Genomic DNA, 15,863 nt, shown 5'->3' with positions numbered 1-15,863 from the left:
GCGCTGCTGGGCTCTGCTTTCCTCCATCTCCCGGCTCGGTTCTCCCCGTCAGTGTGCGGCAGAAACCCCAGCTTCTAGCACTGGGGCGGTGGTTGTCTATGGCAGTGCCTGTGCCGGGAAGGAGGAGATAAAGAACCGGACAGGCACTGCTATGGGCAGCTATCTGCAGGTCCCCAGCAGGCTGCCGAGGTCCCCACAAGCGCGGGAACTCGGACGGCCGCTGCTATTTGAAAATTTAAAGGGCCGGTATCGGCCTTAAGAATCGGGGCATTTTCACAAGTACAAAAATGCCTGGTATCAGCCCCGATACTGTTATCGGTATCAGGGCATCCCTAATATATATTTTTATATATATATAAACTCACTGGCCGCTTTATTAGGTACACCTCTTCAACACAAATATCTAATCAGCCAATAACATGGCAGCAACTCAGTGCCTATTAGGCATCTAGACACAGTGAAGACGACTTGCTGAAGTTCAAACCGAGCATTAGAATGGGGAAGAAAGTGGATTGAAGTGACTTTGAACGTGACATGGTTGTTGGTGCTGATCTCCTGGGATTTTCACGCACAACCATATTTCGGGTTTACAGATAATGGTCCGAAAAAGAGAAAATCTCCAGTGAGCGGCAGTTGTGAGGAGGAAAATGCCTTGTTGAGGTCAGAGGTCAGAGAAGAATGGGCAGACTGGTTAGAGATGACAGAGCGGCAACAAGTAACTCAAATAACCCCTCGTTACATCTGAGGTATGCAGAATACCGTCTCTGAGCGCACAACACGTCCAACCTTGAATCAGATGGGCTACAGCAGCAGAAGACCACACCGGGTGCCACTCCTGTCAGCTAAGAACAGGAACTGGAGGCTACAACTCGCACAGGCGAAGATTGGAAAAACGTTGACTGGTCTCATGAGTCTCCATTTCAGTTGCGACATTCGGATGGTCGGGTCAGAATTTGGGGTAAACAAAGCATGGATCCACTCTGCCTCGTATCAACGGTTCCGGCTGGTGGAGTTTCGGATCGTGGATGTGCAGCCGACAAATCCGCAGCAACTGCGCAATGCTCTTATGTCAGTACGGACCAAACTCTCTGAGGAATGTTCCCAGCACCTTGTTGGATCAATGCCACGAAGAATTTAAAGCAGTTCTGAAGACAAAAGGGGTCCGACCCGGTACTAGCAAGGTGTACCTAAGAAAGTGGCCAGTGGGTGTATATATCTATCAGTATTGCTTGTTGTATGTATATGGCATCTATCCCAGCTTGCCTGTATACAGTGCTATGTACGGCACACAACATTCTTCTTGTATACATCTAGTTTTTGGCTTGTATCGGGTCGGTTCCATCTCTTCACCTTCACTAAGCGAACAAATAATGTATTCTTTCCTAAAACAAAAGAATGAATGTGGACACACATTGCCGCCCTCATCCATGCATCTTGGGTCCCCTCTGACCTGCAGAACAGACTTTTGACACAAGAGGGCGCCCCAGAATAAGTGGAGCATCCATATAGTGTAACATGTTACGCAGCCTTTCCCAACCTTATTACCCCAGGAGAAAGCTTGAAATGAGTCTCAGGGAACCTCTGCCAAGGTTAGGTCATTGGGGGTTGTTGGGAAAATTCCCCTTATATTAGTGGTCAGTGGCTACAATTGGTGGTCAGTGGTTAGAATGCCCCCCTTACATTGGTGATCAGTGGTTAGAATACAACCATTACATTGGCGGTCAATGATTAGAAATCAATCCTTACATTGGTGGTCAGTGTGGTTAGAATGGTTAGTGTGGTTAGAATGCCCCCCTTACAGTGGTGATCAGTGGTTAGAATGCCCCCCTTACATTGGTGGTCAGTGGTTAGAATGCCCCCCTTACATTGGTGGTCAGTGGTTAGAATGCCCCCCTTACATTGGTGGTCAGTGGTTAGAATGCCCCCCTTACATTGGTGGTCAGTGGTTAGAATGCCCCCCTTACATTGGTGGTCAGTGGTTAGAATGCCCCCCTTACATTGGTGGTCAGTGGTTAGAATGCCCCCCTTACATTGGTGGTCAGTGGTTAGAATGCCCCCCTTACATTGGTGGTCAGTGGTTAGAATGCCCCCCTTACAGTGGTTAGAATGCCCCCCTTACATTGGTGGTCAGTGGTTAGAATGCCCCCCTTACATTGGTGATCAGTGGTTAGAATGCCCTAGAATGGCTCAAGGACCCCCCTAGCACCCTCTGGAGGGTCCCTGGCTGAGAACGGCTGCTCCGATGTAATGTAAGAATCATAATGTCTCTTATAAGTCAATATCACTGAGCTTCTCAGGAGAAGAGCTTTCCGTGTCATATCCACGATACACAAAGCACCAGCGATACATTGCGCCCCGTGCAGGAAGGTCCACCACACACACGTCTCATCACTGTGTCCCTGGCGGGTTTTGGTAGTCCTCCGGCAGTCCGTAGGAGAACTGAACGTGTCGCTCATTGGACAGGAACTTAACTCCATGGGCGAGGCAGCATGTCCATAACTGCAGCAGAGAAGGAGGAGAAGAGAATTATACAAATTATACTAAAAACAGTACAGACTCCGGAAATAAGGAGCAACCTCAGGGGGAATAAAAGGTACATTTGGTTGGAAAATGTTTGTTTTTGTTTTGTTGGACTTCTATGTGCCGGGCAATAGTGGAACAATCGCCATAGCGACCCAGGCGGTTGCTATGGGGCCTATGGCACAGGGGGGCCCGGCCAGGACATCCATCTGATGCCGTGCGGGCCGCCTGGGTCTCTATGGCATCTCAGGCTGATGGCTGTCACTTTGCGGCTGCGAGGAGGAATGCACCGCTATTCACATCACTGACAACCTGGGGCCCTGTGATTTCTAGTTACGCCCACCTGATAACACAAAAAGCCCACCTGAGACCCTGCAGAGCCCACCATAGACAGTCTATGGTGGGCTCTGCAGGGTCATCCTCAGGTGGGCTTTTTGTGTTATCAGGTGGGCGTAACTAGAAATCACAGGGCCCCATACAAAATGTTGCTATGGGGCCCTGTGGTTTCTAGTTACGCTCCTGGTGCCGTGTAATCCAAAACTTTACAGTTGTCACTCGAACAGGAATAGAGGAGAACACTACCCATGGGGACACCTTCTCATTGGGGATTTCCCTCACTTGGAAGGGATTTCCTCTCACTTCCTGTTATGTCTCTGTGATAGGAAATGATGGGAAATATCCCCAAGGGGGACACAGGCACCAAAAAAGTCAATAAAAACCTGACTGGTTTAACCCTTTCCTACAGTACCAAAAAAATGTATCATTCTTTGAAGTAGAACTATGGTGGCCTTCCATTAAAATATATGTATTGCAGCACTTAATTATTAGTCCATCTGCATATACAGAGGCATCTCCATGGCATGTGTCAGCCATTGCGGCTGCCAGGTGTCACCCGGTGGCACGTCATTACACATGTGCATAATGGCACGCGCACTTAGAGAACTATGAGGTGAGTGCTTTTCACTCACCTCATAGTTCTAGCCGACCTGTGACAATGAGACTGTCACAGGTCGGCTCAGTAGATCGGGAGGTGAGCGAACACATACCGGCGTTCACTCACTTCTCGTTCCTGTCACGGCTCTCTGCCGTGACAGGGGAGGGGCTGGATTCTCCCCTCCCCACTCCGATCCTCCAGCGCTGACTGGCGGACGGGGGAGGGGGAGGGCACAGCTGGCTCTGCTTCTAGATAGGCAGAGCCAGCTATCAGTCACGCAGCTGGGCGGATCCCGGCATAATTGTCGGGATCCGCTTCAGCTGCGGCGTCTCAGTATACCGCGAGCAGCAGCTTGCGCTATACTGCGGCGTCTTAGTATACCGTGAGTTGTAGCTCGCGGTATACTGAGCTTAGGGTGACGGGAGAACGCTAGTTTGTGTCCTCCCGTTACCCTACGGAGAACAAAGGGGAAAAGCCCTGACCCCATAGTTCTCCTTTAACTGCCGGTGGCCATCTTGATAATGGACGCCAGCAAAGAGAGGAGGGGACATTCATCCGGCGGGATAAGGTATGCCCCCTCCTCTCTCGTGCAGCTGTCGGGCTCTTGGTCTGTGATTGAGTGCCTGACTTTTCAGAGGGAGGTGACAGCAAAATGACTGCCAGTCATTTTGGTGTAACACCCTCTGATGGTGTCACCTAGTGCGGGCGGCACCCCCTTTGTGACACCACTGTGCAAATACAGTTTTCTCATAGTCCTCCGGCAAAGTCCCACAAACCCCTCTTGATCCTGCCAGTGGCCAGCAAATGCAGCTTCCTGTGATGGGGTGACAACGATGCTGCACTGCTCCTGAATTCGGAGCAGAGTTGCCACACTCGTGTGAGATGGGGCTGCTTGCACTACGGTAAGATGAGAAGGCGTTGCAGGGGGCGTGGCTATGAACATTGCCACTGCTGATTCACAAGCCAGTAGCTTGTAAATCAGCACCCAGCCACACGTAGTCCCGCCCAGGGGCGTCCCGAGGCTGAGTGTCACCGGGAGCGGATACCGGGTGACACCCCCGCCGTGACAACATCGCGCATGTGCCGTCATCTTATTGATACCTGCTGGCGGCCATCTTGGTGATGGACGCGGGCAGAGAGAGGAGGGGACGTTCACCCGGCGGCATACCTTGTCCCCTCCTCCTCCTCTCTCCTGCCACTGTTGGGCTCTCAGTCTATGACCGAGTGCCCGACTTTGCAAGGGGGTGACACCAAAATGATTGTCAGTCATTTTGGTGTCACCCCTTCAATGGTGTCACCCAGGTGGACCCAGGCGGACCCCCCACTGCCCCCTTGTGACACCACTGGTCCCGCCCACTGCTTTCTGGATTGACAGCTCCGCCTCTGTAGTTTGAACCCTCCCAACGTAAGCTGCAGTGTCTGGGAGGGGGAGCATGTGAGACACAAATTAAGGATTTGGCTCAGTCAGGGAAGGTATAGAGAGTTGTTTTTACAAATGAGGCTTGTGAGGGGTAACAGGGATGGAGTTCTGCTGTAACTTAGAAGCAACAAAACTGGGTAGGGTAGCAGGTAAACACCCTTTGGGTTGGGCCAAGTTGTGCCTACAAAACAGTTGCAGATCACATGTGGCATTTGGGAAGCAGACCCCTGTAGGTCTTTCTTGTACTTACCAGGTAAAATGTGAAGACGGCATAAAATAACAGAATGAATCCAGCGAGCACATACAGGCCGATGTGCTGCAGTTTCGGGATGTAAACCACCACAAAATACAAGTTTATGGCGATGATTAGCGCAGTGAGCAAGATGGCGACCACTTTACCGACTCTGCGGGGAGGAAAAATGCAAATGAGCGATGAAGAAGACACAGTCAAGCCCCACCCAGATTCAGCAAGCCCTGCCCACTCCAACACAGACATGTCCATATATGGAATAAGACACATCGAAATGAATTTCATTAAGAATCACGTCGGCGGAGGTTCCAGTCACATGCTGCGTTATTCATTTCAATGCACGCAGCAGCGTTACAATGATAAATGTGCTTAGGGTTGCCACCTATCCCGGATTCACCTGGGCAGTCCAGGTTTTGAGTCCTGTATGTGCTGTTTCAGGCCAGCTGGAACCCACACACAGCACATACAGGATTCTAAACCTGGACTGCCCAGGTGAATCCGGGATAGGTGACAACCCTAAATGTGCTATGGTCAAGAATATAGCTGCAGCTCCAGCCAGGCCCAGATTTCCCACAAGGCCACCGAGGCCCGGCCTCGGGGCGGCAGGGCGGCAGCGCTGTCCTTGTGGGGAAGTTCCGGGCGTCGGGCTGTAAGTTGCTCTCTCTACATTTAGTCCTGCTTTGCACAAGCAGGACTAAATGTAGAGTGAGGGAAGCCGATTGTTCGTTTACATGTGAACTCGGCGATGTCGCCGAGATCACATGTAAAAAGTCTGCAGCCTCCTCCCCTCCCCCCGGCACTTACCTCTCTCCTCTGGTTCCGTCCTTCGGGCTCCGGTGCCAAGTCTCTCCTCACTGCAGCGAGCAGAGCGGCCGGGTTAAAAGTAACCCTGCCGCTCCATGTACATAGTGAGAGGGGAGAGCTGTGCTGTGCTAAAACTGCTGTATTGGAGGTGACAGGGTCAATAAAGAGAACCCGTCACCTCCAATTGCTATCACACAGTACCTGGCCTTGGGGCGGCAGGGAGAGTGAATCCGGCCCTGGCTCCAGCACACCTGAACAGGGCATGCCGAGTCTGAAGCGCAGTGCAACCCAATGCAAAGCAGGCCAACCGCAGCCTCTGAGCTGCCATGTGCACTGCTGAAAAAAAAGCCATTGGGATTTTGCTTTTGACCTCCATTCTAAACGCACAATAAACGCAGGAAAACGACGCCCGTTATGTGATCAAACCCCCCTTATATACATACATGCCGTTGGTGAAATCGTGCATCAGAGGTCGCATGCTGGTAAAGGTCAGGACCGGGAGGAGGGCGAAGGGCAGCTGCAGAAAAGGATTAATAAAAGGATGTTATTATGTCAGGGAAAATATACAAATATAAGACATATATAGAAACAAACATCTCTTTACAGAATTGTACTTCAGCTTTGTCGGCAATCTGTACTTAAAGTGACATTAAAGTCAAAAAATGTTTCCCCTCCCCCCAATGTTAGTGTTAGCACTTACCTTAAATGATGTCTCTTAATCCGATCTTCTTCTTCTTTCCTGTCCTTTTTCATCTGTCTCTCCAGAGCTGCGGCGGGTCTCCGATCCAGCGCTGACTCCTCTGTGCTTGCTGGCACTTCCTGCCCCACGGTGTCTGCATGCGGGTGCACGCCGTCCATAGACTTACCTTGCGTCTCTCCTCGTCTCCCGGCCGAAAATCCGAACTGCGCATGGGACCGCCCCAGGATGCTTTGCGGCCTCCCGAGCAGTTTTGAACTTTCTGACGGGAGCACACGGCGAAGACAGCAAAAAACAAAAACAAAAAAAACGGAGGGTTTAGAAACCCTTTAAAGCTAAAATCTGTTAATTAATTAAAAAAAAAAAAAAAATTGCAAAAAATAATAACTTTGCAAAGCTTGGTCCTAGAATTGTAATTGTAAAGTCCCTATAAATTAAATTTTATTTAATCTACAGTAATACTGTTTTGTTTTTTTTAAACAGCACTGATCAAATTAGAAAAAGTTTTATTTTTTTAGGGTTTTTTTTTAACTTTTTTTTATAGATTGCACAGTGAATAAATTAATTTTTTAAGACAATATCACCAAAAAATAAATAAAAATCTTATTTGCCCGAAGAAAAATAAAAAGTATTACCTTGTTATCTAAAGTAATGACAAAGTAAAAGCAAAAATGTAAAAAATGCTCTGGTCCGTAAGAGATGTACAGGTGTGAGAGCTGAAGTGGTTAAACAACTTAAAGTGACACTAAACTCAGGAGTTACATCATAAAAATGAATTGAAGTACCTTCACTATTAACCAAAATGTATTTTATTTGTGTACAGGGACCATGAGGAACACAAGTAGCCCCCCTCCATCCCAGCTGCGTGAGTGACAGCTGGCTCTGCCTATCTAGAGGCAGAGCCAGCTGTAACCGCCCCCCTCCCCCGTCCGTTCCGCCAGTCAGCCCTGGAGGATCGAACAGGGGAGGGGGGAATCCAGTCCCTCCCCTGTCACGGCTCACCTGCGGGGATAGATCGAGAAGTGAGCGAGCGGCGGAATGTGTTCACTCACCTCCCGATCTACTGAGCCGACCTGTGACAGTCTCATTGTCACACGTCGGCTCAGATTATGAGGCTGAGTAATTCTCATAATTCTCCTTTAACTCCGGAGTTTAGTGTCACTTTTGGGTTTGGATACACTTTGGGGTCTATTTATACTCTCCATAGCTATACGTCCAGTGAAACTGCATGCACATTCCCCGTAGTATTAAAGTGTTATTAAACCCTCTGTTTTTTTGCATATTTCTACTGCCTTTTATATTTTACCAAAAAATTGGGTAATAATAAATGTTTTATAATTTAATATAGGGGGAAACAGTTTTTTTGTTTTTTTTAATTCTCGGTACTTTTTCCTTGATATAGTAAAAAATAAAACCCCCTCCCCCCAGTGGTGATTAAATACCACCAAAAAAGAAAGCTCTAACTGTCCCTAAAAAATGCTATAAAATTCATTTCAGTACAGCGTTGTATGACGTAATAAATGTCAGTCAAAGTACCGCAGCGCTGAACACTGAAAAATGGCCGGGACAGGAAGGGGCTGTAACACCGCAGACTTCAAGTGGTTACTTAGTTACATAGTTACATAGTATTTGAGGTTGAATAAAGACATTAGTCCATCAAGTCCAACCTATTAGGATCTCATTCTAGGAGTACCTGTACCCCTGTATATTACCCGTACCCCTGTATATTACCTGTACCCCTGTATATTACGGTCCCTTAAGAAATCATCCAAAAGTTTCTTGAACAATTCCACATTATTTGCTGAAATCACCGCCTGTGGCAGTGAGTTCCAGACCCTAACTGATCTTACTGTGAAGAACCCTCTTCGCCCCTTGTGCTGGAATTTTTTTTCCACCAATTTTAGGTGTTGGCCTCTAGTTTTTGTAATGGAGTTAATTTTAACAGTTTATCGCTAATGTTGCTACCACCATTGAACATTTTGTACATGGAGAATCATATCCCCCCTTAATCTCCTCACCTCTAATGTGAACATGTTTAAATTTAGTAGCCTTGTCTCGTAGCTCTGGTCCTCCATACCCCTAATTAGTTTGGTTGCCCTCCGCTGGACTTTTTCCAACTCAAGGACATCTTTTCTTAGTACTGGTGACCAGAACTGGACCGCGTACTCCAGATGAGGTCGAACCAATGATCTATAAAGTGGCAAAATTATAGACTTGTCCCTGCAATACATCCCCTTTTTAATACAGGACAAGACCCTGCTAGCTTTGTTTACAGCAGCCTGGCACTGCAAACTACCTTTCAGTTTGTGGTCTACAATGACCCCCAAATCCTTCTCCATTTCTGACTTCCCCAGCGGCATACCCATAATTGTATAACCCATTTGTTTATTTTTATTTCCAAAGAGCATTACTTTGCATTTATCGACATTAAACCTCATCTGCCACATTAATGCCCATCCCCCTATTTTATCCAGGTCCTCCTGTAATGTTATAGTGTCTAAGTCCGTGTCTATTACCCTCCCTATTTTGGTGTCATCCGCAAACACGGAAATATCGCTGTTAACACCCTCCCCGATGTCATTAATAAATAAGTTGAACAATATGGGACCCAGCACAGAACCCTGAGGCACACCGCTCATTACACTAGCCCAGTCTGAAAAGGTGCCATTTACAGATACCCTCTGGACCCGTTCCCATAGCCAGTTCTCTATCCACGTTCACACCACCTCATCTATGCCCATAGCTCTCAGCTTGTGTAGCAAGCGCTTGTGTGGTACCGTATAAAATGCCTTTGCGAAATCCAGATATACCACATCCACCGGCTTACCTCCGTCCATATCTATACTTACCCCCTCATAAAAAGTTAGCAAGTTAGTTAGGCAGGTTAAAATGGTTAAAGTCCATTTAATTTTAAAAAAAATTGCAGAGCTTTTGATCTAGTAAAACCGCTCGGTACATTCCCTGTAGTATCAATGGTTACATTTGCTTCCCAATTCCCTCCGGTGTTCTCTAGAATTGTTACATTGAGCCTCTTGTTTACTAAAATGGATTTATTTCCTATGATCCTCGGCGCCCTCTGGTGGCCATAATGTGGTATTTCCCCCTTCACGCTATGTTCCTTAAAAATTGACCTTTTTTTTACTGCCCATAATATTCAGAGAAAGTTCAACCAAAAAAGAAAAAAGTAATAAGTATATTTTAGGTGCAGGCTAAAAGCATAGACTGGTGGGGTATATTTGTACTGATCCTTCTGATTGAAAACAATAGACCTTCAGCACTCTCTGCTGACATGAAATGGCCACAATGTTCCTGCAGCCTGTAGATTTTAATAAGTGGTCCGCTGCCTCGCCAGCACTTACCAAAATACTTTGAAGAACGTTGAGCAGGTCATTCATCGTTGTCAGGTGAGAAACGTCTTGAAATGCCGCCACAAACACTGTGGGTATGATGGCGCATGATCTGGTGAACAGCACCCGGTAGAATCGAGACCATTTCAGGTTCAGGAAGCCCTAGAAGAATGAAAAGGTCAATATTAGTGAATTGCAACAGAAGCAATAAACTTTCATTACTGCATTGCTCTTGTTTTTTTTTTGCTGAGGGCTTGTTCACATATTGGCATCTCATCACATTATGTAATATTGGGGAAAGGGGAGGGGCATAGGAGAGACAGTGGCGTCCTTTAGCATCCAAGGTGAAAAGGCCGGAGTCTGCCCCCTGTCCAATGAGCTGTACACTACCGGAGCAGCGTAGGTCAAAGGTTCTGTCCTTTTTGTGCCCCCCTTCTGCTGAAGCACCCAAGATGACTGCCTCTTCTGCCTACCCCTCGGCCCGGCCCCTGGCATAGGGCACACTGCTGAGAACTGCGGTATGGTGTGCTTTCCTCTGCACGTCGCATCTGATTGTACTGACAACACTGAACTGCACCTGGAAATGTTAGTTTCCTGGTTGTCTCTGCCCTCAGTACTCCTAAGTAAGACCCCTTTCACATGGGCGCTATCAGTTCTCATCAGCAGGGGATGCATGCACAGATCTCCTGCTGACTGGAGCAGTTCAGAACGCATGTCACCCATGTCACCGATCATGACAAAATGTGCCCACTGGTGTGAATGGGCCTTATGGCAACAAGCATTTGTACATAACGTCAGCCGTGGCAGTCTTAGCTGAAGCTTAACTCTATGTAGATATAAAAGACACAAATTAAAGCAACTCTGTTATCGTTAATACACAGTGTAAGAACCGAGAGAGTTCATTAGGGACTGCAGCAAGTCTATCTGAGCCCGCCCCATTTCCTGGCTAGAGGATGTCCAGCATCGTCTAACCCTTTCCTCCCCGGCTCGACTGCCCCTGATCTGCCCCTTTCATTCATTGGATTTCGGTTCTTCTAACTATAGAGGCTCAGCCTAGGGCAATCTGTATGCAAATACAGCCTGCCAAGTAACGCCCACTCTTCCACACTGACTCCACCCATCAATGCATTTTGATATTTGCATAACTCCTCCCAAGGTCCAGCCCACTGCTTGCATCAGGGCTGAGGGCTCTTGAGAGCAGTATTGAGGCAGGGTGCTATGTTATTTTCTGGAAGCGATGTACAGCACCCTGCCAGCCACTCACACCAGCCATGATCTGCCTGCATTGCACAAAGAAGCACAGAGACCCAGGGGTGACATCTCTGGGTATAAAATATACAAAGTAATGAAAACAGAAAGGTTTTATTTAACATTTCATTAGCCTAATAATGAAGGAGGAACAATATATATGAAGATTAAACTTCAGCTTTAAACCCAAAGACTCACCTCCATCACAAACTGTCCGGCATATGTTCCTGTCATGGTGGAGCTCTGCCCAGCAGCCAAGATGCCGACAGCCCAGATGTAGAGGGCAGCGGGCCCGAAGAAGCAGCCCAGGATAATACCCTGGTGGAGGACAGAAGCATGAAAGGTTTGGTACATGAACTGTAATTAAAGTGCAACTCCATCTTCCGATAATGTTAACATGGAACCCCAGCTAATCCTTTTTAGTTTTAGACAGAGCAGAGAAGTTCTCCACCAGGCATTTTTATTGTTGCTTGTTTTACCACTAGGGGCAATTCCCTTCACTTCCCGTGTGACCACTGGGACTGGAAGTGGAGGCAAATCACCCCCTTTCCCCAACTGGGTACACAGACAGAGATAAACCTGAAAAAGAAACCAGCCTTTCCCACTCTATCCAAAACGAAGCAAAAAAAGTGACTCCTAATATTACATTAAAGAGAACCTGTCATCACTAAAGCGATATCACATGGGGGGCTGGTATACCACCTCATGTGATAGAAATAAAGTTAATTTTAAAAATAAAGTAAATTTACACGCACATACTAACGCAAAACAGCGCCAGGTGTACGTACGTGCCAAAACAAGAACTGGGCCACTCATGTTAGGTATCGCCGCATGCGCCAAAGTCAGAGCAATAATTCTAGGTGCAATATTCAGGGTTAACTCTAAACTGATGACCTGTTCAGGATTATAAAATGTCGCCTATGGATAAGATTAGCATATTGAGTTATCTATTCACGCGGCATAACCCCATCTTTTATCATTTACAAAATAAGAATTTGTATTATATGTTTGATATGTATTATTATTATTATTATAATACAGGATTTATACAGCGCCAACAGTTTGCGCAGCGCTTTACAATATAGGGCAGACATTACAATCACAATACAATTCAAGACAAGATGGTAAGGAGGGCCCTGCCCCTGAGGGCTTACAATCTAAAAGGGAGGGGCCAGTGATACATGAGGAGGTAGCTGTGTGGGGATGAGTTGTTTGAGGACGTGATGGTTGAGCGGTTAGGTTGAGGTGGGATCGGCTTCCCTGAAGAGATGAGTCTTTAGGGATCGCCTAAAGGCAGTCAAGGTGGGCGACAGATGGACAGGTTGGGGTAAAGAATTCCAGAGGATGGGAGAGACTCTAGAGAAGTCCTGGAGGCGAGCATGGGAGGAGTTGACAAGGGAGCTGGAAACCAGGAGGTCTTGGGAGGAGCGGAGGGGACGGTTAGGGTGATACTTTGAGACCAGGTTTGAGATATAGCCGGGGGCAGAGTTGGACGGCTTTGTAAGTGATTGTTAATATTTTGAATTTTATCCTTTGGGCTATTGGAAGCCAGTGCAGGGATTGGCAGAGGGGGGGCGGGGAGGGGGGGTGATGGAAGCCATTGCAGGGATTGGCAGAGGGGGTATGATGTATAAGTATTATACTGTGTTTGTGCACACTACAATTAACTTAAATGCATTCTTACTGGAATTTTGGGTTTAATAAAGAGTTTCACTAATATCATGCGACATAACGATTTGTAACTGTCACCATTTTATTCTGCAGGGTCTCTGCTTTCAGGAAATATATAATTCTGGGGAAAAGGGGTTTTAAGTAATTCTTGGGCCCAAAATGTGAATTATAACATGTGTGCAAAAAAACCCCGCAAAAACGGCTCTGGCAGCAAAAGGGTTAAAGGGTTCCTGCGGTCGACATTCTGAAGAAAGATGCATGTTACCTCTGACCAGAAACATCGTTATTTGGCGTTCATATTACCTGCGGAGGGAGAAGTGTCATGTTCAGTACGTGGCTCTCTTACCCCACTGTAGATGTCCACGTCCAAGGAATCGTTGGTGGGAGGGAAGAAATCAGCGTGGGGGCTGCTGCTATGATTACATTCATTGAACTGAAACACAGACAAGAGAAGCTACTAATTCCATACACAATAGACTTGTGCGCCGTCAGAAAATTCGTTTCGGAATATCAGTTATTTCGTATTTCGTAATTCGTGTCCGAAACTCAATTCCGATTCGTACGAAATACGAATTTGTCACATTTTCGTAACTTTACGAACATTCGTTATGATGAAGTTAAAAAGCAAAAATACCTTTGTTAATATTGGAGTCGATGGTAGTTTTTTTTTTTAAATACGAAATTCCGTTAACGGATTTCCGATCCGAATTTCGTATATCGGATAAAAAAAAAAAACTATCATCAACTACAATATATTAACAAAGGTATTTTTGCTTTTTAACTTCATCATAACGAATGTTCGTAACGGAACGAAAATACGTTAACGGAATTTCGTATTTCCTGCCTGTGTATTGTAATGCAACTCTCAGCAGCAGAAGAGAAAACCTCTGATTGGTCAACCAAACGAAATACGAAATTCCGTTAACGGTTTTCGGATCCGAATTTCGTATTTCGGATTAAAACAAAATCTTGTCATGTTGTTCAACCTCATTTACAGGGGTAATATTAGTTCCCGTTTCAACGAAATTCGGATCCAAAATTCGTTAACGGAATTTCGTATTTCGGATATAATTCGAAAAGTGCAATTCGGATTTCGGATGCTTCCGAATTTACGAATTTCAGGAAATTCGTACGAATTTCGATTCGTAACGAAACTAATCGCACATGTCTAATACACAAGTCAAATCTTCAACGTGATGTCAGAGAAGGAAGAACAATACATCTCCATTCTGATGTTTTCGCATCAAATTCTCCGAGACATCATCTGGCAGTTTAAGAGTAGGTCTTCATATCGTCTTTATTATATAAAATGACAGCAGCAATATACATTCTCATGACAGTTTTTTGATTTTCCGAGTGAATATTTTCTGATATATAGAATTCCCCGCTAATTCTTAACAACAATAGAACAGATTGTTCTATTCCCGAAGGAGAAGTGTTATACACCAAATAAAGAAAACATTGTGTCCACTTTATGTGACTGTTACAGAAGAATAGAAAATTACAATATATATTGCGAATTAAACAAACATGTATATCCCGCAAAGAGAAAGTTCCACTGCACCGCAATACAAATGACTATTATTAGGAAACACATGTATAGGAACATCTAAAACCACCTAAAAACAATACATGTGCCACCCAAAAATCCAAGATGGTATTATCATTTTAAAGAGGTGTACCCCTCCCTTAATTAAAGGAGAACTATGAGATGAGTGATTTCCACTCACCTCATAGTTCTAGCCGACCTGTGACAATGAGACTGTCACAGGTCGGCTCAGTAGATCGGGAGGTGAGCGAACATATGCCGGCGTTTGCTCACCTCTCGATCCTGTCATGGCTCTCTGTCGTGACAGGGGAGGGGCTGGATTCCCCCCTCCCCGCTCCGATCCACTAGCGCTGACTGGCGGAACTGACGGGGGAGGGGGCGGGTACAGCTGGCTCTGCCTCTAGATAGGCAGAGCCTGATGTCAGTCACTTCAGCTGCGGCGTCTCAGTATATAGGGAGCTGTAGCTCGCGGTATACTGAGCTTAGGGTAACGGGAGGACGCTAGTTTGTGTCCTCCCGTTACCCTAAGGAGAACTATGGGGAAAAGCCCTGACCCCATAGTTCTCCTTTAAACGGATACATATAGAGTTTCAATTTACTGGCCACAGCAAGGCATCTATGTGACTTCTACCTATGCACAAGTTGTGTGGTTGAAATTGTCTTTGGAGGATATACATAAATGTTTCATTTGGAATATACTGTATATTGTATTTTTTATAGACTTAACTAGAAACCTCAGGGCCCTGGTGCAAGAAACTATGAAGGGCCCTGAGCCCTTACCCCCCACCTTTCCAATAAATAATTGTTGCAAACGGCTGCTGTTGCTGGCGTAACTAAACCTATTGTTACCAAAATGTATCCTGCAATTACCGTAAAGCATGTTCCCATCACTGGCGGAACTACCAGGGTCGCAGAGGTTGTATGTGCATATTTAGGCATCTTAAATATAGTGCTCATTCTTAAAACGGATGTTCCTCGCTCTCCTTCTCTGCTTTCCACCGACCCTCAAAATGGGTCCTGGGCATGCAGGAGGGACACCGGAGCCCAGAAAGCAAGTCGGTGGTGTCGGGCAGAGGGGGCGTAGTAAACTGGCCCCTGGAAGTGATCTGGTGGCAGCAGGGCCGGTGCTAGGATTTTTGCCTACACAGGCAAAGTTGCATTTTTGTGCCCCCCCCCTCCCCGACCCCCTGTAGCGCTGAGCCTGCTCCCTATCAGCATGTTTTTTTCCCTTCACTTACCTTCGGTGCGGGAGAGCAGCGGCGAGTCAGCGCTGGTCCGGTGGGAGGAGCTCCAGGTGGGGTCCTAATTTAGCTGGCCGGCGACTGCCAGAGGTGCCGCGCGTGTCGAGATCCTCTGGCATTCGCCAGCCAGCTAAATTAGGACCCCACCTGGAGCTCCTCCCACCGGACCAGCGCTGACTCGC

General features: G+C 46.7%; 1 protein-coding gene across 1 annotated transcript in view; it reads right to left on the bottom strand.

The window, feature by feature from the left end:
* Nucleotides 1-2,388: 2,388 nt before the first annotated feature.
* The window catches only part of SLC11A1 (solute carrier family 11 member 1), a 47,811-nt gene continuing 34,336 nt past the window's right edge, over nt 2,389-15,863 (bottom strand). The window contains exons 10-15 of the mRNA XM_018552557.1: nt 13,238-13,324; nt 11,419-11,538; nt 9,985-10,134; nt 6,372-6,445; nt 5,125-5,278; nt 2,389-2,499 (exon numbers count right to left, since the gene is read on the bottom strand). Coding sequence (XP_018408059.1) covers nt 2,389-2,499; nt 5,125-5,278; nt 6,372-6,445; nt 9,985-10,134; nt 11,419-11,538; nt 13,238-13,324 — 696 coding nt within the window. The remainder of the gene's footprint in view (nt 2,500-5,124; nt 5,279-6,371; nt 6,446-9,984; nt 10,135-11,418; nt 11,539-13,237; nt 13,325-15,863) is intronic.

The sequence above is a fragment of the Nanorana parkeri genome, unplaced genomic scaffold (genome assembly GCF_000935625.1).
Source record: "Nanorana parkeri isolate BGI_ZX_2015 unplaced genomic scaffold, ASM93562v1 scaffold92, whole genome shotgun sequence".
Classification (NCBI taxonomy): domain Eukaryota; kingdom Metazoa; phylum Chordata; class Amphibia; order Anura; family Dicroglossidae; genus Nanorana; species Nanorana parkeri.
Note: the sequence above shows the minus strand (reverse complement) of the source record. Positions and strands in the feature narration are given on the sequence as shown.